This window comes from Lepisosteus platostomus, chromosome 10 (assembly GCF_059453375.1).
Source record: "Lepisosteus platostomus isolate fLepPlt1 chromosome 10, fLepPlt1.hap1, whole genome shotgun sequence".
Lineage (NCBI taxonomy): Eukaryota > Metazoa > Chordata > Actinopteri > Semionotiformes > Lepisosteidae > Lepisosteus > Lepisosteus platostomus.
In genome coordinates, this window is record NC_142620.1 from 13,571,141 (window position 1) to 13,596,024 (window position 24,884).

Below are 24,884 nucleotides of genomic sequence, written 5' to 3' on the forward strand. Positions count from 1 at the left end.
TTTAATATAGGTTGCAAATAAGCGGGTGAACTGAATGTACTTTTTAAAAATACCATTTTATTTGCTTTTATCAAACACAGCTCACACTATGAACTATGCACAACATGAAACGACAAGAAATCCCCAAATCAAAGCTGTAGTCATTAATTGCTATTTGAACCAAACGCAATAATAAATCGCGATTTGAAAAACAAAATACTGCGGAGCGCCCCGTGTGCGTGCGCGTCCACATGTGGTACGCGGCTAGCCAGCTTCGCCTGCGTCTGCGGTGACGTAGAGAAGTTGTGGCCGGGCGCGTGCTCGTGTTACCCTGCAAACCGGCTAGATGTTTTGAAACAAGAGAGATCGAGCTCAGCTGACAAGCTGCTAGAGAGACAGGAACCTAAGGGGGATTTAAAAACAGGGCAGCCGGGCCCGCTGGGTTCTATGTCCGGCTACAGAAGGGAAGTTGTTCCTAGCCGGCGCCGCTGCTGGTGGTGCTTGTCGTGGGAGGGAGAGGGAGAAGGGAGAAGGGAGAGCCAGGGCTGCTAGGATCCCAAGGATTTATCAGAATAATGAACCGTAGGTATCAGAGATGCAGCCATATGCATGTTAGAAAATATTTGGACTAAATCCCGAAACGTACAGGATTGAATCCGGGTGAATTAATATAAAACAGGCATGAGCAAATACTCAGACAAGGCGTCTCTGCTTAGTCCACCTGAAAGCCCGGAGAAAAGCGGTACCTCGGTCGGAGACAGTGAATGGGATTTGGGAAGCGACGTGTTCGTGCGCTGCTATGAAGAGCCGATGGGCGGGGAGCGGATCCATGGAGGGATGCGATCGGTCCAGGCAGGCTTGGACAGACTGCCGCTTGTACGGGCTCGGCACCGGCCCCCCCAAGACGGTATGATGTTGGGCCTAGTGGAAGACCCGTATCCTGGTTTCCACAGTGGTTCCGACTCGGGCGCTGCCTATCTGGAAACAGGGGAGCCGGACTACAGCGAGAGCGACGGGAATGTCGCCCCGGTGATGGAAACGAGGAAGCGGAACCGCTCCAGCAGTTCGAGACACCGGTACGAGGTCGTCACCGAGCTGGGGCCCGAGGAGGTCCGCTGGTTTTACAAGGAGGACAAGAAAACCTGGAAACACTTCGTCGGCTACGACTCTCTGAAAATCGAAGTGATGTACCGCAAGTTCCTCGAGCTGAACCCCAGCAAGGCCAGGCGCCTGGGGGTCGCCGGTTCGGAGGAGGGCGAAGAGGCAGCAGCTGGGTCAGAGGTATCCGTGGGTGAGACACGGGATGTTGGAGGCGAGGGTCAGGTGTCCGTAGAGCAAGCCAGCAGCGGAAGTGCAGACCGAGGGACCGACGACGGAGCAGACACCAGGGAGAGAGACCTCGATTCGATTATCATCAATGTCGAGCCCGTCTGCGTTAGAGGTGGACTGTACGAGGTGGACGTTAAAGAGAAGGAGTGCTATCCGGTGTACTGGAACCGTAAGTATTTTTGACCTAAGGGATAAACTAGTGCTTTGCGTGTTTTACGTTGCGTCCTGTTTTTTTTAAAGAAACGTGATAACACCACTTCTGCTTTCTTGGGCATTGGAACTTTATTTTGGGGATAATAGAGACACGCGGCTTTAGAAATCCAGAACATTATAGGCTCTTTAACTTCCAAGACAACCCTTCTTTGTGAAATTTAAGTAATAAATCAGGGGTTCATCTCAAACCGCAGGTTCATTTACATGAATGCATAGACATGCAGTCTCGTGTTCTGGTCATGCTTTTGACAGGTATTGGGGAAGTCAAATAAATGACCTATCTCAGTGCAGTGTAAGTGATGGAAAGAGTAATGCATATAAAGGGACGTTTCATGCAAGCACTTCCATGTTATCAGTGTTGAAATTTGGAGATGCACTTTTTTTCAGAAAATCAGGACTCACACCCGCAGTGCAAAACAGCCTATGACATGGCAAACAGGTTTTACATGACGTCAAGTTTCTTTTATGTGTAAAATTCCACGTCATTAAAAGTTTAACAGTATATAACATTATTTGAAGCTGAGGCTTACTTTCTTCAAAAATCATGCACTATTTGTAGAAGATAACTTGAAATTGCAAGTACCTATAAATACATCATGGTTTCAAGGTGGTATTTACTTGTCTTGCTCCTGCACTGCCAGATGTTTCTGTAAACTGCCTGTAATCAGGCCTTAACCTCTAATCACTTCCTGGGCAACTGATAGTTGCACCCAAATCCTAAACCGCATCGCTGAATGAAATTATACAGACCAAAGAAGAGCAAAATTGTACAGTTGCCTTACTGCTTTACTGCTGCTATTTATTCTGCAAGTTGAATGCAAAGTAGTCTCACAATCAGGTTATGGCCTCTGGGTCTGAGCTTGTTTTAACATTTGCCAAAATTTGCTTATATCCCTTCTCCTGTCAGTGTATTTTATTAACACAGACTGAGTCTCCTCTAACAAGGGATTGTGGCCGAAAGACAAATTTAACATTGCAGGGTTTGCCGTCTGTAGTGTATAACCTCGGGGCAACTGCTTTAAATATGTTGTCTAAATATTCAGAATGTTTAATTTTCTTACCCATGTAATGATCACTGCTAAATACATCACATTCCTTTATTTTCTTTGGTTATTAGATTTTAAGTTGGTGGGGACCGAGTAGTGGTACTTCCATTTTAATAACATCGCCCTAATTACCGTCATTATCAACTATCAAAATATTTCATTTACACCTTGAAGTTGGGCTTGTGATTCTGAGTTTGTGGTTATCCTATTGAACTCTGCATTTTATATTCAAATTCTTGAAGCTTGATATTGGTTTCAACAGTAACTATATTAATCAGCAGCAAAATGCATCTGACCTTTGTATTTTTCGTATTATATGTCGCCTTTGTTGACTAATGATTGTGCACTAATAATATATCATTATAAATAGAAATCCTTAAATACTTAAGACCACGTAACTGCATCACTTATTATGATCTTAACACTGGGAAATCAACCTTCGTTAAAAATAGCTGGCTCATTAGGCTCAGGGAAGCGTTTGTTAGCATTTTTCCCTCAATTTAGTAGAGGTACAGGTGGCTTCCTTTGAACAATGCAAGATTTGGCATTCACTCTATACCGGATTATGATCCTGAAACACAAGACAAGGAAAGGGAGATGAAGACTTTATCTGCTCTGTTCCAAGTCAGTGATTAATTATTATAGCTCAAGAATCACTTTGAAATTCCCTTTTTATTTATGTATGATGCACATTGTTAATCCAAAAGAAAAAAGAAACGTAATGTAGCACTTTTTGTTCCTGTTTTTGATTTTGCTTCCACATTTTTGTTTCCACATTCACAGTTTGTAATCTGTTGTACTTTTAGGATGCTATGAAATGGTGTCTGCTACGGAATTGGCTAGTTGTTCTCTTAAGGTCTGTTATGCCCTGCCCTGTTCAGAGTGAATTAGCTTTTATGGGAGAATACTGTGTCAATGAGGGTGAATCCCATAATCTCCTTCCCCCCAATCTTCTCTTTTGCTGCACCCTGTTAATAATGTATAAGATTGCGTGATGCAAAGTGTGAATTAATTTACCTGAGTGCAGTACTGGCAGGGGATTCAGGAAATCCTTGTCCATTAATCTTGAAAGGGCTGTTTCTTCCTGAATGCCTTGGCTGGTATTGAGTTTTCAACTCTATTGTACTACTGAGCATCTGCTCCCCTGGTGTATTGTTTCCATTATCACAGTGTATGGTGCTAAGTAGGTTTGACTTGTGTCTTTAGATCTACTTTTTTTCTTTTGTTGATTGTTGATTTTGTATTCTGTAGGGAAAAGAATTGCAGAAACATAATCTGTTATTTCTCTTAGAATAATAATAATTGCTTACACTTATATAGCGCTTTTCTGGACACTCCACTCAAAGCACTTTACAGGTAATGGGGACTCCCCTCCACCTATCAGTGGGGAGGAGAGCAGAGTAATGAAGCCAATTCATAGATGGGGATTATTAGGAGGCCATGATTGGTAAGGGCCAATGGGAAATTTGGCCAGGACGCCGGGGTTGTACCCCTACTCTTTTCGAGAAACGCCTTGGGATTTTTAATGACCACAGAGAGTCAGGACGGTTTTACGTCTCATCAGAAGGATGGCTCCTGTTTACAGTATAGTGTCCCCGTCACTATACTGGGGCATTAGGACCCACATGGACTGCAGAGTGAGCACCCCCTGCTGGCCCCACTAACACCTCTTCCAGCAGCAACCTTAGTTTTTCCCAGGAGGTCTCCCAGCCAGGTACTGACCAGGCTCACACCTGCTGAGCTTCAGTGGGTTGCCACTTGTGTGTTGCAGGGTGATATGGCTGCTGGCTATATATATAGAATGATTTTCTTTCCTTTTATGAACTGAACTCTTTATGTGCCATAACCTCGTCAGTGTTTTGATTTGTGCGTTTTATCTTTTGTGTAGCATTGGTTAATGAGTAGAACATATATTGTATTTTGTTCTCTTCTCATTAATAGTCTGTCATGTAAGGCATGACTATACATCCAGATTGAGAAGGGATTTCTCCTGCGAAGTCTTAAAATAACTCATCATGCAAGTGCTTGGAATAAAAAATGATACCTGAAGGAAGAATGAGTTGTGATCTGAGTAGCTCCTTATCTGTGCATTATATCTCATTACAGATCAGAGTAGTGCTTGATGTAAGTTAAACCAAGCTGCACCAAAAGAGTTTAAATGATTGACTTGCATAAAAAAATCACATTTGCATTAATAGGTTAAATATGAGCATGTGAAAACAAATTTATATTGGTTCATGTTGATGTAGGGGTCTGCAAACATTTAATTTGTAAGCATTTTTCATTAAATTACATTTTTAATGGCTAAAATGAGATGAATAGGTAGAAGATCTACCAGATTAAAGAAGACCGCCTTTTCTGAACTTGCAACAAAATGTCATTTATAAAGAAAATATCTCTTTCTTCTTCAGTGTCTTTTGATCCTACAGAAAGGTGGCTGAGCAGGTCTCCTCTTGTATTATAATACTGCTCTGTCTTTTCTTACCATTGTAGAGCAGGACAGGATCCCAGTGATGAGGGGACAGTGGTTCATTGATGGCACATGGCTTCCACTAGAGGAAGAGGAGAGTGACCTCATTGAGTTGGAACACTTGAGCTGCTTCCGTGGACACCAGATGCAAAACAGTTTCGACACTGATGTTGTGGCTAAGACAGTTGACAGCAAGGACGGTGAGTGCACAAAGCTTGTACCTCATGGAGGAGGTGAATTGAAAACTGTACATGGTCTATGAAGAATTTCCAAGACAGTCATTCAGCATGTACCAAGGGGGTGGAAAAAATATGTTGAATGGATTTTTAGTGTAGTTTAAGTGAAAAGGCACTTCTATATATACTTATGTTGCATCCTTTCAGTGAACGATTTAAGTGCGCAATGCTTTATTTCCCATGACTTCAGTGAAACCTGTCACTGAAGATTCAGCTAAATTGTCCGATAGTCCAAATCAGCAGTTTTATCAGATATTCTGAGAACTGTCAAAGAGAATGGCAGCCAGCAGTAGCCTACAGTCTTAAGCAGCATTTGAACAGCATTATGTAGCTAGCTCATATTCAGTAAATTATGAGTGTAATCATTGTGAAAGTATTTTTTACTGAACATAGTCTAAACTACACATTTTCTAAATCCAATTGAAATATATTAGTGAGGTAAACATTTTGCTGAAAATTCCAGACAAAGAACTGCTCAACTATTTTAAAATCAATATTTGTTTCTTCAATTTAGACTAAAAAAAATCCTAATAGAAAACTGCCATTGAGTGGCCTGCGAATGCTAGGCATTGATCTTGCGCCAGTAACTGGTTGAATATATAAGTATATTCCCCATTCTGTATACACAGGGGAGATGAGGGAGATGAAGGAGAAGGTATTTGTAGCAAACATCAAAATTAGATAGTTAAACTTTTTAATGGTGTGTATCGTGTACTATACATAGTGTTAATGTTAATCACCTTGTCATTATTTGAGATATAAGAGTATTTCTAGATCTTGAATGTCTTGTATTTAATCATTATGTACGTGTTGCTGTAGCAAACCTTGTTCCCTTTGCAATTGGATTTCCCTAATGAAATTTAAGATACACTGAGTCTTTTTTGAGTGGAAATTGTCTTTTACCAGTACAATAATAGGAACAAAATTCATTTCTTGTAAGTCAAACCCTCCCTGTGTGGCTCAGAATTCTTGAGATGGAAATAATTCAGTTCTGATAAAGTCAAAACCCTGGCACTAAATGTAAGTGTAATCAAGAGCACGGTGAAATGGTAATGCTGTGAATATGATTCACATGAGCAATACTACTTTGAAGTCAGTCATTAGAAAAGTGCTAGCAAAACAGGAGATGCTGCTTTGCTGTGAAAATGTAATGCTATTTTACATATCGTTAAAGTGATTGAAAGAGGGAAGCCATAGATGGGTAAAAAAAAGTTTGAAGCTGTAATAAGATATAAAGCATTTTTGAATGTAATAAGATTGGAAAAACTAAAGCAGAATTTCAAACCAACAGTTACCCTCAGCAGCGTTCGAAATGTTTAAAGATGTTAGTACTTTTATAGAATTGTTGGTGTACAGTGCCTTGCGAAAGTATTCGGCCCCCTTGAACTTTTCAACCTTTTGCCACATTTCAGGCTTCAAAGATAAAGATATAAATTTTTTATTTTATGTGAAGAATCACCAACAAGTGGGACACAATTGTGAAGTGGAACGAAATCTATTGGATTTTTGAAACTTTTTTAACTAATAAAAAAATGAAAAGTGGGGCGTGCAAAATTATTCGGCCCCTTTACTTTCAGTGCAGCAAACTCACTCCAGAAGTTCAGCGAGGATCTCTGAATGATCCAATGTTGTCCTAAATGACTGATGGTGATAAATAGAATCCACCTGTGTGTAATCAAGTCTCTGTATAAATGCACCTGCTCTGTGATAGTCTCAAGGTTCTGTTGAAAGCGCAGAGAGCATCATGAAGACCAAGGAACACACCAGGCAGGTCCGTAATACTGTTGTGGAGAAGTTTAAAGCCGGATTTGGATACAAAAAGATTTCCCAAGCTTCAAAGATCCCAAGGAGCACTGTGCAAGCGATCATCTTGAAATGGAAGGAGTATCAGACCACTGCAAATCTACCAAGACCTGGCCGTCCCTCTAAACTTTCAGCTCAGACAAGGAGAAGACTGATCAGAGATGCAGCTAAGAGGCCCATGATCACTCTGGATGAACTGCAGAGAACTACAGCTGAGGTGGGAGAGTCTGTCCATAGGACAACAATCAGTCTTACACTGCACAAATCTGGCCTTTATGGAAGAGTGGCAAGAAGAAAGCCATTTCTCAAAGATATCCATAAAAAGTCTCGTCTAAAGTTTGCCACAAGCCACCTGGGAGACACCCCAAACATGTGGAAGAAGGTGCTCTGGTCAGATGAAACCAAAATCGAACTTTTTGGCCACAATGCAAAACGATATGTTTGGCGTAAAAGCAACACAGCTCATCACCCTCAACACACCATCCCCACTGTCAAACATGGTGGTGGCAGCATCATGGTTTGGGCCTGCTTTTCTTCAGCAGGGACAGGGAAGATGGTTAAAATTGAGGGGAAGATGGATGCAGCCAAATACAGGACCATTCTGGATGAAAACCTGTTGGAGTCTGCAAAAGACCTGAAACTGGGACGGAGATTTATCTTCCAACAAGACAATGATCCCAAACATACAGCAAAATCTACAAAGGAATGGTTCACAAATAAACGTATCCAGGTGTTTGAATGGCCAAGTCAAAGTCCAGACCTGAATCCAATCGAGAATCTGTGGAAAGAGCTGAAAACTGCTGTTCACAAACGCTCTCCATCCAACCTCACTGAGCTCGAGCTGTTTTGCAAGGAAGAATGGGCAAGAATTTCAGTCTCTCGATGTGCAAAACTGATAGAGACATACCCCAAGCGACTTGCAGCTGTAATCGCAGCAAAAGGTGGCTCTACAAAGTATTAACGCAAGGGGGCCGAATAATTTTGCACGCCCCACTTTTCATTTTTTTATTAGTTAAAAAAGTTTCAAAAATCCAATAGATTTCGTTCCACTTCACAATTGTGTCCCACTTGTTGGTGATTCTTCACATAAAATAAAAAATTTATATCTTTATGTTTGAAGCCTGAATTGTGGCAAAAGGTTGAAAAGTTCAAGGGGGCCGAATACTTTCGCAAGGCACTGTATATCACAAACATTAGATCAGTGTAATAACTACTACAGTGTTCCCCGTCTTCTCTTCTTTTAAGGAAGGATGAATCACTATAAAAATCTGACAGTGAGTGATGAAAAGGCTATATCAAAATGGTGATGGTGTCCTGTGTGAGCTATGGCACTTCATTCAGATACTATTTTAATGGCTGGGTCAAAATCATTCTTAAGTTGCAAGTGAAACAAGTTTAACTATCTCATTTTAAATGCCAGAAACATCAGTTCCCTCTTTATGATTTGGTCTGTTAGATTGGTCTAATTTCAGATTGTGTGTCTAAGATAACTGTGGAACAATAGGAACAAATAGCAGTGAACATTACTTTTTTTGAAACATTGGCTTAGTGCACAGACATGGCCCTGGTGAGACGTACTGCTTATTTGAGAGTAGTCTTTGATCCTGGCACATGGTTTGTAAACTTCACAGTTTAGGATGCTTTCCAGTTTGGTTACAGAACATATTAATAACAGAATTATCCCAAGCGAAGCAAATTGTAGAATATTTAACACATAAAAGGAATGGCACTGTGGTTTACCTGTTGGTCCTTTTTAATACCGTAGAATGTATTTTAAATCATTTATTTTTTCCTTTCTTTTGAGTTTTTGAAACGTGGTGTATGATATGTATTGATGTGTTAAATGTTGAGCAGCATGTGTAACTACCTGGGGACTTTTAATCCAAAAGCATCAGCGTATCTTAAACGTACAAACTTACTTCATGATGTGCCGCAAATCAGTATAATACAGTGGCAAACAAAATTAGGATAAAGAAAATATATTATTAAGATATCCCAGGATTTGATCAACCTGATTACATTAGATAACTGTGAGTTTACCATAAAAAAATCTAAAGCTTTCAGCAGATATAATTCTACCCCATTTGTGATTGGAATTTTCAGTGAATCTGTTATGAATTTTCGTTTTAGAGAGCAACAGTAAATCAGTGAAGATTTATTTCATATTAGATTAAATGCAATTGATATATATATATACATTTATATAATAGCACACATTTCATTTCCCATATCTTTACATTAATATAATCTCTGTAATAATAATCGTTTTCACTTTCCATTCATTTTGTTTTTAACATTGTGTTACTCTGCTGTGAAAGAAGGATGTTAATGTAGTGCTGTTTTACATTTCTGCCCATAAGTTAGATCTGGGCTCTTCTGGAAAGGAGTTGCCTAATCAATAGATTTTCAATCTTGCCCAGAGATGCCAAGTAATGTGTGAAATACCTCGTTGTGAAGGACATATTTAATTTGTCTCAGTATGTTGTGGTGATATATCCAATGTATTAAATATTTATTTTAAGATAAAAAATGCAATATATGTATACAAAAAGGTGACCAATATTTTAAAACTTGACTCACACACTTTGTCGTTTAACGTGGCAGTAAAATATATTTAATCTTGAACAAAGAAAATTAATAAATGTGCAGAGAGGAATGTAACCTCTGGGATTACATGGAATATCTGAGGTGATTAAAGAGGACTGGCTCCATGTCATCTCCATGATTAAGTGTTCATGTGGGATGCTAATACCGCTATTGTTTGTTATAATCTTATAAATAAGATTAAATGGAAGCATTATAAGGTTTTGTTAAATGGGAAGCCTTCCATCAAGGGATCACATTTATTTAACAGGACAATTGAGGATTTTACAAGACATTTTTATAACACTTTTGTATTCAATTATTATAATCTATTACGAGTGTTTTATAGAATATTTTTACCTGTTTAAATTTTCTCCTTTTTTTGTGCATTATTTGCCAATAGTTCACTTTGTCTTTGATACACGCACGCTCCAAAACTTCTACCCTCTGAGGTTTTGCCATCAAGAGTGTAGCGGCAAGAGCAATGACCAGGAATGGCTAAGGTTCAAATAATCACAAACTAGCATATCTGAACTTCCAGGAATTGGAGGGAAAAGGTTACAATAACTGTTCGTGCAGTTCAGCACAAGTCTTTTAGACTTCTCGTGCATTTCTAGCACACGATTTTACATAAACAATTTCTGTAAAAAATTATATGAGCATTTTGATCAATTCAATTTGGTAAGGGTACCAAACTCTGCGATGGAATCTTGAATGAAACTGTATTTAAACCACTATTGGTTTGCTTATAATCATTCCAGAAAATCCTACTACCTGCAACCTTGTGAAAAGCTCACATCAAACCTGGACATCATACCATTGCAGTCCTTTTACAATACAATCTGTCTAAGGAAACCATCTGCTGTCTATTTTTACTTGAAATTTTTGCCAGAAAATTAAAAAAGCAGTTTTCCTAATGATTGCTTTTTAAGAACTGTTTAATCAGTAACAAGTCTGACCTTCCTGCTTTTTCTGTTTACTATTTGAAGAAATTCCTTGGCTACTTAAGGCATGCTTTTTATAATGGTACAAATGACTGTACAAGAGCCTTTTATTGTCAAAATATTAATATATAATTTTAATAAAAGTAGCATAACAGAACATCTTTATTTTTATTAGAAAATACAACTAGATGAGGAAATTCAGAAATTTGCAAAGAAATCATGGAACAGTCCTTTTTAAATGATTTTTTTGCCTCTTGTCTTTTTATGTACAAAGAGTGCAAAATGGCTTTTCACTTAAATGTCCTCTCTGAATTTATGATTAGTCAATTCTCTTGCTGTTGTTCCTTTTATGGCCGTGATGTAATCTCATTTTCATTTGGGCAAATAGTTTTGTGTACAAGCATTGAGAAATATGCATAGAATGAGAGAGATCAGAAATCCTTCTGAATCACCATGAGTGTCACTGGTAAATTTAAAATGAGACTGATTTCACTTGGCAGCTAATTGATTGCCATAAAGTTACCAAAGGGATTCAAAATCCTGATTGTCTAAGAGCACTAACAGTAGATTTACCTTAAGTCGGCTGTGTTGTTGACAAAGATGTGCTCTGTTTTTTGTGTGATGTGTAAAATTAAGATTTTAAAGTACACATTCAGCGTTGTTACAAAGAAAGACTTTTGTAATTAGTTGTTCAGAGGACTGTGATGGAGAGCACATTTTGCTGACTAGCCTTGCCCACCACTGCCATGACACTCACTGTTTCTTAATTTGTTAGTTCTCTCCCATCTGCCCCCTTTCTACCTCCCCTTTCTGTTCAAATGGAGAGGATATCAGCCGAATGCTAAAACTGCATGTCACAAGCGAAAACGTTGCCAAGGTACAGTAACAATATACTTTATTAACATGCCTCATTCTTCTTCTCCCTAAATGGCTGTTTTAACTACTGCTATCCTAGATTGAGCCTGATTAGTTTTGCACTCCTATTCTTCTGCCTAGTCACTGCTGCTTTTTTCTACTTCAGTATCCTATTGATCATAAAATCTATCATTCCTGGTCTTATTCATGTAAAGCAATAGATGCATCTTGTCATTGCTCAGAACCATTAGGCAGCATTGAGACATCCAATACAAAATGTCAGGAACATTTTAGAAATTCAAATATTTGTCTACATCAGGCTTCAGTGTAGTTAGTGAACATGGAGAGTGTTTGTGTTGCGTTGAAAACTCTGAGAACAACCGGTACTTTTTTATCCGAAGGGTTGGGAGTATGCACAAGCTATCCAGCCATGTTGTTGAAGCTGAGATCCTGGATTTCTTCAATCTATTAACTACTAATTGGGCTAAATGGCCTGCTCTCATTTATACACATTGCTAAACACATTGCTTGTGTTTAGAAAGATAGGGTTCTGTGGCCCATGTTTCGATTACGTTTCCCCATGTCTTTTTGTTGTTAAATATGAGTCCAAGTGGAACTATGCTGTACTTTCTCTGAATTTGTAAAATATAATGCTGGGTGAGAGCCGTGGAGAACAAACTGCAGCACATTTCTGTTAGGAATATTTAGAATAAATCAGTTTTGTTGGGCGCTACACAAATATTACTCCTATTTTACAGGATTTAGAAACATTTAATGGAAGGGGCTAACTGCTGATACAGAAGTAAAGGGGGGAGACTCCCAATCAAGATCTAAAACATTTAACTGTGAATCATTTAAGTATACGAGTGTAGCTAGTTAATATAAGGAAAATTTGCAGTGATCAAGATGGTCATTTCTTCGTCTAAAACCAAAGATGCTTCCTGAGTTAATCCGATTTCCCAAAATCCTTAGGAAATCTTTTTGTTCTGCCTTTTTACTTGCTGAATCTCTGTTTATGCTTAGATCTGCTCCCTCCATATTGACTGTTTTCCCTTTTCTGTATTTTTTGTATCTTAAGTATATCTTTTATCTGTTTTGGTAGAAGGAATTTGCTGAAGGTCTTACTTCCATTGCTTCAATCTTGTTCTTACTACAGATGCTAGAATTAAAGCTGTTCTTACTTTCAGTTTTTATGACACTCATTTGTGGTAAATCACCTAATATTGTTTTCAAGCACAGATATTTTGTAGCTTCTTTTGTCAAATTTTGTTATGCCTTGGGTGGATGAATACTACACAGTACATTTAAAGATCCTTCATGCAATAGACTGCTGTGTGACTTATGCTTTCTTTAATTTCTCTATTTAGAATTAAGTGAAAGTTTTGAATGACTGAACATCATTGCATGTTTTTCTGAAACTGAATTGTATGTTTTGCAGTGGAAAAGTAAGTGCTGTAATCACTGAAATTACAGAGAATTGAGAACCTTTCAACTAGACAACTTATGCATGTTTGAGGTTCTATATGAAAACAGCTGCCTGGAGTAAATGACTCCCTTTCTTTTTCTGTCATTGCTGAGTGGGGGTATGGTATTGGATTGCCAAGAAGAGAGAGTGTTTTAACAAGCTTGTACATTTTCTTCAGGGACTTTCATTATATGCAGCATCAGCATTACAAATGACAAGTGTAGACGTACAATGTGGACTTAGTCTCACAGAATGATTTAAATGATTTTAAAATATATGCAACTAAAAATTCAAAATCTGCAAAATGTTCCTTTGTTTACTTTTAAGACAGAGTGATCTATAGATTAGTATTCGTGTTTTGCATGGTCTCCTTGCCATGTTTTCCAATCAAATGATTTGGATTCATTGATGAAACGCTACAGTTGTGAATTAGTAGTGGTGGGGATTTCCTCTGTCAAAGCTGAAGCATCGCATTGTTTGGTTTAACTAGTAATTTGCCTTAATTGCTGCTAACAAAATCATAGAAAATGCAAATGAACGTCATGAAAGGACGCAAAAACATGAGGAATGAAAAGACCTCACTGTGAACCCATTTTTTCTTGATCTCTGTGATGAGACAGGCTAGTCTTTTGCACATAGAATCGAGTAGATTTTGCAATACAGGTAACAGACATAGCAGGAAGAAAGACATAAACTGAAAGCACAAGTGTTCAACTTACCAGGTTAAAACTTGAAAAACAGTGGCTAAGGATTTTTTTTTTCATGTAGTAACCTACTGTAACTCTACATACTGTACAAGATGATTTTCATACACTAAGGGGGAGCATTCAACTTATTTAACTAAAAGAGTAGTAATGTAGTTTTTCTCTTACAAATCATTCATATCACCTACTTTTGCTGTGCCTTCTACCTCCAATATTAAAAGTCTTTCTTGTTTTGTATCCTATCTATGAGAGGTTAATTAGGATCTTAAAATGCTCTAGAGAATTTAAGCAAAGCTTGTTTCCCTGATATACTTAAGATACCACTCATCTCTGTTTTAATGTGGGAGAATATTTTCAGAACCTGTTTACATTAGAATAGTTAGCAGGTTAAATTACAGTTTAAGAAAAACAGAATAATACACACTTGTAGAACATGAAATGAATTGAAATATAAGGCAAATTTAGATGATGTCAAGTTCTCTCTTAAATCTTTTAGTAGCATAAAATTCTAATTTGCTTAAATAATGCAGTATCTATCTAATCAAACCGGAATTTGAGATTCAGATTGATGAAAAGCAAACTATAACCGGATTAATCATCAACCTTCAACCTACAGTAAATGAAAACAAGATGTGAATTTACAATGACATTTCTGTTTCTGTTTGTGAATGTGAATTCAAAGTGTTTTATTGCTGACACGTCTCTCCTTGTATGTCTACTTTTCTGTGTCTCTCTGTATGTGTCTCTGTCCTCCCTCTGTCTTTGCAGCTATTCACAGCCTAAAACTGAGCCGCAGTCATGTTGACTGGCACAGTGTGGATGAGGTGTACCTTTACAGCGATGCCACCACCTCCAAAATAGCCCGCACAGTCACACAAAAGCTAGGCTTCTCCAAAGGTTAGTGTTGCATGCTAATACCATGTGTAAGTTCTATTATACCAAAAAATGATATTTCTAATGTGATTTTAGGTTTCAATATCATGTGGATAGATCAAAGATGGCTAATTTTAAGTACCCTGATAAGCAAACCCTTGTGATAGAAAATTTCAAAGGACTATCGGAAATGTCCTTGCACTGCTGGCATGTAGTCATTAGCATACTTAAAAGAGACCTAAAGCTAAGATATTGATTTGCTTGTTTTTCAGAAATTTCAGATGCCCAAGTATGAAATGATTTGTCATAAAACTGTTGGTATTCTGTTATGCAGAAAGCAGTATTTTAACTGAAGTACAGCAGGTCTTTAATTTTCATTCATTTTAAATGCATAGCCCAGAAAATCCACTTGAAATTATTTATGCAGTTAATGTCCAGTTTGTGTACTTATTCAAACTGACTGATGGAATACAAATTGATAAATGCTTAGATTTATGGGAATAAAATAATATCCTTTTAAACATTTCTATGCTGGCATTACAGAAACTTCCAAAGTATCTAGAATTTCTGAAATGCTTTATTCTGATGGGACATTTCAGTTTTAGGTCTAAAATCCTGTTATATGTTGCGGATTAACCATATATATTAATTGATTGAATCCAGTTGGAACCTTCACTACTTGTGTTTAACCATCGACACACAGGCTTTAAAGAACAAACACTTGGTTGTGACTCACATACAGTAAGCTAATCACACAAAGGCTGGAAAAGGTTGCTTACCAGAATAACTGACATTTATGCGTACGTTATAGGGTAGAAAACGACAAAAGTGAGTTCTTGATTGGGTTCTGGAGAAATGATAATAGTAAAAACAACTGTTAGAATGAAGAGCTTTTTATAAAGTGAATGACCTTATGTGATTAAAAAAATATGTACGTAAGCAGCTGCTTTAGAATTTAGTTCTCTTGTTATGCAGGTCGAACAAAGCTGTCTCTGTGTACATTCCTCACTCAAGTCTCTGATTTCTGGTTTGGAATCTAACACTATACATAATAGTAAACAAAAAAAAATGACTTGTGATTGTTGTATAACTGAATTGTTGCTTATATGAAATACAAAACAGCAATGGCAAAAAATGGTTTTAGATTTTAGAAGCAAGGGAAGCAATTTGTTGGTGATGGAGTAAAGAGTATTATTTAGTGAATTTTAGATATCGTCTTTGGACAGTAAAAAGGTGGATATACCCTTTGTTTCAGGCATTGTTAACAACTTCTAAAATAACAGAATTTTGGGGAAAAGGACTGGTCAGCTATAATGCCTACATTCCTCCTCATTTCAGGACTGCTAAGGCTAAAAGCAAACAACAGAAGAAAAAAAATAGAATTAATCCATTATAGCTGTGTCACCCTGACTCTGTCTGTCACATCAGAGGCTGATCAGCATTGGTTCAGAGACCATGGGCTGAGAATCATGGATTTGAAAGACAAAACGCTTTCCGTGGTCAGGCCAATTGAGGTCAAGCCACTGCAAATCTCCCCAAAGTAGTAAATAAATACCAACTGATAAATTCCACTCATACTAAAACTAACTTGTTCAATGGTATCCCTTACAGATATATGCTAGCTAGCAGTGTGCTCACAAGGATGATCTAAGTGTAGTTAATTTTTTAATTCTTATTTGCATGTTTTTAAATATTTATAGAGTTTAAAAGGAAGTGTTAAGTAGGTTTGAATCCATATGCTTGCTTCCAGTTGTTCTTTTTTATTTCCTTTATCTAAAAAGCATATTGCTCCAATTAAGAATGTAAAGTTTTTGTTCTCAAACCATCACATAGGAATCTTTTCTTCCACTCTTAAATGTTGGGGGAAAAAGTATGAATTATGAACGATGTAGTGCAAGCTTCAGATGTTAAAATTTGTTTGGAAAATACTGTTCTGTGATATACATTTTCCTGAACGTATTCTTAAGGTACTTCATATCTAATTCAAAGTTATATTTGCCAGTTAAAATGATTCTGTGATATGGCTCCTGAATCAGTCTTTTGTAAATTTGTAGCATCAAGTAGTGGGACACGTCTTCACCGTGGGTATGTCGAAGAGGCCTCCCTTGAAGACAAGCCACCTCGGACTACACACATTGTGTTTGTCGTTCATGGGATTGGACAGAAGATGGACCAAGGACGCATCATAAAAAACACTGGCATGTAAGTCGATACTTACCTGCCCAAACAAACATGGATCTAAATTGAGGAAGAATCATACAAATATTTGAACCCACTGAGCCACTTCAGTGCCATTTTGACAGGAAAAGGTATATATTTTACATTGAATTATCCCATCTTTCTGCAGAGCCTTCATTTGCTTTGTAATTGCTGAATGATCTTGTCTTTTCTCTTTCTGTAGAGCCCTCGTCAATTTGATAGAATAACAGTGTGTGTTAAGGAGAGATCGCTTTGCTCTTAGCATTGGGAAGTTTTTTTTGGGCAGGATTTTGTGCGTTGTTATGAAAACCATTGAATTCCAAATTTGTTTGCTAATTGAAATGACATTGCTCATTTTCACCTTGTGTAGCAACAGACACTTACATATCACTTAGTTATTTAGTGCTAAGGTTCAATAAGCATTTACACACCTCATACATTATTGGGAGCAGACTAAGTTTCTTGGTCATTGGAATTTGCATTTTTCTGTTTGTGAATAATAAGTGGTTGAATTTGTGTGGCTTTAAGGTGAGTACACCTGGCATTGTCTTTTGTTCTTTGCACTTTCTGATCCTGCACACAAGCACAGAAATAAGGTTTTACCATGACTATTATGTATGGAGACATAATGGTGCTATGCTGCTAAATGTAGCAGATGAATGGGAGTGATCTATTTTATTATATACATGGAACTTTAATATTTTTAGACATAACGATTATTGTAATGATTATTGTTTTCTGTTGCTTAGACATTTTACATGTTCAGCAATATGTTGATGAATACTTAGTTATCGCCATCTTGCCAAAAGATGGAATAATTACATTAATTATAAACCTAGTTCTGTCAACGTCTGTATATTAATTACGAATATGTAGGAAACGTATAGAATTCTCTGTTTGGAATTAGGAGGAATACCAGAAGTAAATTAAAAAAAAAACTATTTAAGAATATTTTAGATGTTGAGCATTTGAAATGACTTGATTTATGTAATTATTTTCTCTGTAGTTACCAGTGCCTAGCTGTTATACAAAATAAGATCACTTTATTGGCTGTATACAATGCCTTGTATTAGGAATTTGTCTTTTCGCATACCCCAGCTTGCTCTCCATGAGACACACAGGCAGGGAGAGAAGCTGGGGGTCAGAGCACAGGGTCAGCCATTTATACGGCACCCCTGGAGCAGTTGGGGTGAAGGGCCTTGTTCGGGGGCCCAACAGAGTAGGATATTCTGCAACCCGCGGGATACAAACCAGCAACCTTCCAGCCACAGGCGCAGATCCTTAGCCACAGAGCCACCGCGCTGCCATTAATAATATTGTAATGAATTCGAGTTCCTGGGCTTGCGCTCTCTCTGCTCCTGTCCTGGTTCATCCTTCACCACATGGGCTCGAACCCGGGTCTCCTACGTCGCTCAACAGTGGTTTTGCCAGCTGAGCTACAGAAGACCTTTAGTTGTGGGTGGCAGCAATTTACAAGTTTCATAGTGTGCAGTAGTTCTTAATTTGAATTGTTCCTGTTATTTGATACCTTTTGATTTTGATGTAAGTATAGTATATGCAGGTCCTATCCCAACTTTCTTAGCTCTAAGTTTTAGTTTTAGGTTGGTGCTTACATTCAGCAAGATGCCTTTAATATTTTTTAAATTGATAACTGCTACACAGTTTTATGTCTTCAACATTAAAGAAATGACATTTGAAGTCATGAAAATGATGTGAGTAATGGACAGTATGAATGTACTACTGTCTTGACACTTGAAGAGTTGATCAAATTGCATTAACTGGTAAAACATTTATTATATACTGTATATATAAAGAGTATAAGGTTGACTGTACACTGCAGATGTCTGTTATGAAGTGTTTGTTTGTTGCTGCCAATTTGTTGGTAGGAATTTCCATAGTTTGTGCTTTTTTCTATAGTATGGGAAGAGCAAGAGCCATGACTTTTCTTAGCGTTCTTCTTTCCTGCACACTGACATACGACAGCTGATCCCTGGTACTGCCAGAGGCTTAGTACGTTAAGACGGGTAAAGCAGACTAAAGTAGACAGCTGTAAACTCAGCTTCTCAGAACAGATTAGGACCTCTACTCTACTGCTTCTCAGGAACATAAGTCTCCAAGCTTCCTCCCTTACTGTACTGATGGTAAAGTCTTTGGATTTTGGTCTTCAGGCAGTGTAATTTTAATATTTTGTTCTTAATATAAACCTGTTTTTTAAAAGTATTTTTTCCACATAAATGGCAGTTACACGAAAAATCATGGACATAACACCTTTGATCTTGGATAAATATGGTACATTTTTGTAACACCTTTGATCTTGGATAAATATGGTACAGTTTTGTATTTCCTTTGAGGATCCTGAATATTATACAATTTTAGTTTTTTTTTTTGATTATATGGTTACTTTACTAGATTACTAGGAAATAGTGACTACCAGACACTTGTAGATTTTGTTTTTCACTGATGCTAAATACATTGGTAATAGTTCATTCCCCATCACTGCTTGCAGACAACGTATAAGTATTCAGTAAATTCAGAAATTATAGTGCATATATATTTATGTCCATGAACAATCAAACCACATTAGTGATTTCTGCTATTGTTGCAATTTTATTAATCCTGCTTACTTTCAGTGACAAAAACAATATTGTTTAGCAAACGTCAATGCACATTAATCAGAAATGTGATCACAACGACTTAAGGTACACTATGTGCAGCTATTATGATGTCTGGTTAATAACTCATGTATAAACTTTTTTTAAAAAAAATTCCTTTATGGAACACCAATAAATACAAAAAAGGTACCTTTTGTGATTCAAAACACAGATCTCTCGGGATGAACTCTTAGCTTAAAACCAAATAACTAGAATGTCCATAGGTGATATTGCCGTAGAACCATGTTTCTGTGTAGAGAAGAAAAAAAAACATGCAACGTGTCTTAAGAATTTTGTCAGATATGTTACTATATCAAATTATATAAGATTTATATAGTATAGAATATAAGGTTTACTCTGAAGATGTTACTGCACAACACTGTACATGTATGAATGCATCTTAAATGATCTCAGGACTTGTGCTAGCTTTGTTTAGAGCAATATTCTTTACAAGAGGGGGCATAGGAATTAAATATATTAATCAGAACACGAAATGTTGTCTATTTTAAGGATGAGAGATGCAGCACGAAAAATGGAAGAAAAGCATTTTTATGATCATGCATCGGAACATGTGGAGTTTCTGCCTGTGGAATGGAGGTCAAAACTATCTCTGGATGGAGGTAGGACTGTTGTATTCAACAGACTTTTCACAACAAGAGCTCATTGTCAGCCAGTATCATGGTTGAGAAGTTAGGAGAGCTGAAACTGTGTTACCTAATGCGTTTACTTTTCTAGGACATGCACTGATGTATTGTGATGACGGCATAATAAGCATGATGATGGAAGTTACAATAATAATTAATGCCGAGTTATTTTTTGGAAAAGAAAGTTTAACTGGTGGAAAGATTATATAATTTGTACCAGTTCTGAATCGTTAACAGCTCATAGCTATGATTTAGAAAATGCCAAATTGTTTTGCCTTTTTTCTGGTCATTATGTTTCCAGGCCCAAACTTTACTAGACTATAAATTCAAGAGAATTTATAGTTTATTGTATCGTTGTGCCCTTCTTAATAAATCTGGTAATCAAACCTGTATGCTGAGGTGCTGCGTAATGTTGTTGTTGTAGATACTGTGGATTCCATCACACCAGACAAAGTGCGTGGACTTAGAGACATGCTCAACAGCAGTGCCATGGACATTATGTACTACACCAGCCCTCTGTACAGAGATGAGGTCAGTGCTTCTAGTAATCAACAGGACTGCTTGATTATATTTCTTTCTGGGAAAACCTACATTCATTTATTGCTAAGTCAGTTTCAAACAACTAGCAAAATGTGTTCCTATAATGACAAAACCTGCTTGTTTAATAGTTAAATCGTTATGATAATATATCTATATATATATTAAAATGTATGCTATTATAATTTTATGGGACCTCCTGAGTGACTCAACGAAGCTGAGGGTAGGGTTGGCAAGGTCTTTTTCGGCTCTCGGCAACATCATGAACCCTGCAGTGATGTGGCATCTGAGGAATGCTCTGAACCTCCGATATAGGCCAGTGTTCCCTGTGACGTGCGAGTTGGCAGCAGGGGTGCTGGTTGAAGAAGACTTCCTCTTTTACTCCTGTACATAGTCATGGAATCTGTAGGTGCACGCCACAACCTGCAAACACACAATTGGCTATATCAAAGTGGGTGACTATATCACATAAAAACAATGTATGGAATTTTAGGATTAAAATGCTGAAAATGATTTCAATACATCAGTGTGAGCATTAACACAACATTTTGATGTCTTTTCAAGCTGTGACAGAAATGTGATTGTCCTCATATTTCCGTTTCGTCACAGGTTTGTATCGCATTAATCTTTCTTTTTAAACAATATTTCGCTTAAACTTGTAATCAGATTTCAGATTTAATGAGCGAGTAATAAATTGCCATTCTGATTATTTAAAGTATGAAAACTGATTGCCCCACAATAAGCAGAAGTCAGGATAAAAGCATATTCATGAGGATTACACAGGACGGAAATGGAAGCAGTTTGTGTTGATGCAGCTTTGTTTTTTCAGCAATGTCAGATCAGAATGTCTTTTTCTGATGCAGATCACTAAGGGCCTGACTCAGGAGTTGAATCGCCTGTATTCGCTCTTTTGCACCCGAAACCCAGACTTTGAAGAGAAGGGAGGTAAAGTGTCCATTGTTTCCCATTCACTGGGCTGTGTCATCACCTTCGATATTATGACTGGCTGGGACCCTGTGAGGATGTATCAGCAAGAGCATCAGGAGCTGGAGGAGGTGGACATGAGTTGGCTGAATTATGAGGAACGCCATCTTCTGGAACAGCTGCAGCTCACTAAGCGGAGGTACAGAAGACTTCCTGCCTAATGAATATACTTGGCTGTTGCTGCCTCAGTTATTCATCAGTGTTTTATTGTGTTGGCCTGACCTTTACAACACTACTGTCTCCTGTCCTTTAAGAAATAGATGTAATAAATCTCTGTAATCTTGAATTGAGGCACCTAAGAAATGGATGTACTCCTTTATTCACAATTTAGATATTTATTCAATGTGATTTACAATGGTGATTCTTGTCTTTCTTAATATGTATTGTAATAATTTAATGTTTTGTTAAATTCATTGGCAATCTGATGATTTTGTTTGCATATACAAGATGGAAATCGAATCCTAAAAGCCTGTTGCTTAGTATTTCTCCATCATTTGTCTTGTTTTCAAGAAGCTGCAATCCTAGGTTTAGTCTGAACCTGATAACTCACTCTCCACCCTCTCTCCTGTGTATTGTCTTGGCGTTTTCATGCTCTAGGCTAAGAGATCTGGAGGAACAACTTCAGGGGTTGGAAACCTCTAAGGCACTGGCCTCACCAGCTTTAAAATTTAAGGTATGGAATTCCAATTTTCAGATTATTGCACATAAACATAATTTCAACATTTTAATATAAACCTTTCATCAAATTCAAAGACCTACTTTATTTGAATATTTCTATGCATTATGAACCAGAAATGTTTAATAAAATGTTCTATCCTTCTTATCTATTTTTATGTAAGAGCAGTGTTTCAAAGTTATCAGTGCTGGTTTATAGTTATTTTAAAATCATTAAAAAGGTTACTTTGTAAAAAATTATCTTATTGTAACCTGTCAGATGAATCTGTTATGTGTACTAAATTTATTTTACATCTATGGGGTCTTGACCATGTCAGTCCTACTGAAATGCACCTCAAAATTTAGAATAACAAATGTTAGGATCTAAGAAATACATTTAATATAATATGATATTAATAACTATATACCCACCAATGTGAATTAGAACGGGAAAGGTGGAAAATGAAAGTTTAAGGAAGAAAATTTATGAATACATAAATGTACTTAATATAAAAATTAAATGATATGATGAATGCATGAATACCACTGTTGTGGAGAATTGTGACCCTTTTGTTACGATATCAAAGTTATCTAAATCTTTTGATAGTTAAACAACCATTTGGTAAGTGTACAGTATCTGTAGTTCCCTACCTAATTATTAATCATTCAGAACCTGTATAGTGAACAATAAAGAGTTGTATCTCTACATTTTCAATGTTGCCACTTGGCAATGTAAAAGTAAAAGATGCATATCGACTTCTTGAAGTAGGGAAATTATCATTTTGAAGGTGTATTGAGGCTGGTTGTTGATAAATGCTCTGCTTTGGCTACTGCAGGTTGAGAATTTCTTCTGTATGGGATCTCCAATGGCAGTGTTCTTGGCTTTGCGGGGTATCAGACCCGAAAACAATGGGTGTCAGGACCACATACTGCCCAAGTCTATCTGCCAGCGCCTCTTCAACATCTTCCATCCAACTGACCCTGTGGTAAGTCAGCCACATCTTGCCCTGCGTTTACAGATAGAAATAAAAAAAGCAGTGGAATTTCAGTCTTTGAGTATAGAGCGCCCAGAGGTGTATCCAAAGTGCCTTCCCCTGCTGATGGCCTGTCATGTTTTGGTTTCTAAAAAAGCTGTGTTGCTTTTGCCTTCATCTTAGCTATGTGCTTTGCTAACCATAGTGCAGTTGCTTTTATGTTTACAGAGCAAGTCATTAACATTTGTTTTGATTTTTTTTTTAACAAGGTTGTCAAAAAATTGTTAAAAAACAGTTCCTTTTAAATTTAAAGTTGTGGTGTGAAATGTGTCCCGCTGTTTATAGAATTTCTTTGAAAATGAAATATTCAGTGCATGCAAATATTCATTTTGGATACATAACATGCATAACTTCTGATATTATTGTTAAAATGTATAGATACAATAATTCATCCACTTTAGATTATTTAGTTATATGTGTAAGTGTAGATCTCTTTGTTCATGCAATCAAAATACAATCCTGGCCCTGGTTTTATCCTTTTTTTTCCTGTTCACAGGCTTACAGGCTGGAACCTCTTATTCTAAAGCACTACAGCAACATTGCACCTGTCCAAATACACTGGTGGGTATCTTTTTGTATTTCTTCGTGGTAAAGGTTTAATAGATATTCTTGTGACATTTATCATAAGTATTAAAATTAACATTTCTACCTTCTACTTCTATGTTTTTGTGTTGCCAGTAAAATTAAAAATGAGTATTGAATAGACTTAGTGGAGTTGCTTCTACATTGCAGGTGTAACACTACCAACCCTACTCCTTATGACCAGATAAGACCTACGTTCATCAACCCCATTAAAGAGACTACCTCAGCCTCAGACTCCGAGAGCATCCCCAGTCCCAGCACCTCTCCAGTCATGGCAAGACGTCACTATGGAGAATCTATCACCAACCTTGGGAAAGCCAGCATTCTAGGTGAGAGGAGCCTGTGCATCCTCATTAAGAAATGCCAAAGAGTCCAGTCCAGCATATTGCAATTTTCTTTTAGCAAAATAGTGTAAATGTCATTCTTTTCCCTATATGATTCCTAGTCATCAACAGCTATATTAACCTTATGTTTTATCAAAAAAGTATTTTCATACATAAGCATCTTAGAAGTAAAGTAAAATGGTTACTGGATGTAAAACAAGCAGAAAGAGTCAGGCAATGTGTTTTTTTTTTATTCTCCATTCCTCATAACCTGTGTATGGGTACTGCCATCTGGTGGTAATAGCAAAAATATTCATGTTTGCTTTAAGTTTCCAGATTTGCTGTTTTTACTACCCTTTCTCTGCTTTGGCCACAGCACTCATAATCTGCTCAAAGATTGACCACCACAACCAGTCAGTGTTTATGTTCAAAACAAGGAATGCAGGATTGGTGTTTAGTGACTGATTTTTTTAAGTGTAAGGAAGTAGACATTTTCTCAGCCTACATTTAACATAAGATTTTATAGTGTCTTCTATAGAAATATATATAGATAAAAAATTGCTTAAATGGTAATACATTGTATATTGTGATTATTTTTTATCTACATCACAGTCTGATCTTCACTTACAGTACATGCTTCGTTCTAAGTTTAAGTTAATGTCTAAAAAAAGTCTAAATAGTACAAGCAGATAATTTTATATGCACCTTGCACAATGCAGAATCACAAGATTGTGGCAATCGCTATGTAGTGACAAAGGAAGGGAATATTTAAGGCT

General features: G+C 37.2%; 1 protein-coding gene across 3 annotated transcripts in view; it reads left to right on the plus strand.

The window, feature by feature from the left end:
* Positions 1-294: 294 nt before the first annotated feature.
* Positions 295-24,884, plus strand: part of LOC148653383 (phospholipase DDHD1-like) — a 31,713-nt gene continuing 7,123 nt past the window's right edge. For 2 of the 3 annotated variants that reach the window (XM_088648321.1, XM_088648322.1), the window contains exons 1-12: positions 295-1,477; positions 5,061-5,237; positions 11,379-11,480; positions 14,396-14,524; positions 16,555-16,702; positions 19,861-19,970; positions 20,419-20,525; positions 21,395-21,654; positions 22,113-22,188; positions 23,006-23,155; positions 23,700-23,764; positions 23,936-24,114. In XM_088648321.1, coding sequence (XP_088504447.1) covers positions 661-1,477; positions 5,061-5,237; positions 11,379-11,480; positions 14,396-14,524; positions 16,555-16,702; positions 19,861-19,970; positions 20,419-20,525; positions 21,395-21,654; positions 22,113-22,188; positions 23,006-23,155; positions 23,700-23,764; positions 23,936-24,114 — 2,320 coding nt within the window. In that variant the 5' untranslated portion in view covers positions 295-660. The remainder of the gene's footprint in view (positions 1,478-5,060; positions 5,238-11,378; positions 11,481-14,395; positions 14,525-16,554; positions 16,703-19,860; positions 19,971-20,418; positions 20,526-21,394; positions 21,655-22,112; positions 22,189-23,005; positions 23,156-23,699; positions 23,765-23,935; positions 24,115-24,884) is intronic. The other variant, XM_088648323.1, reaches the window with a different exon arrangement.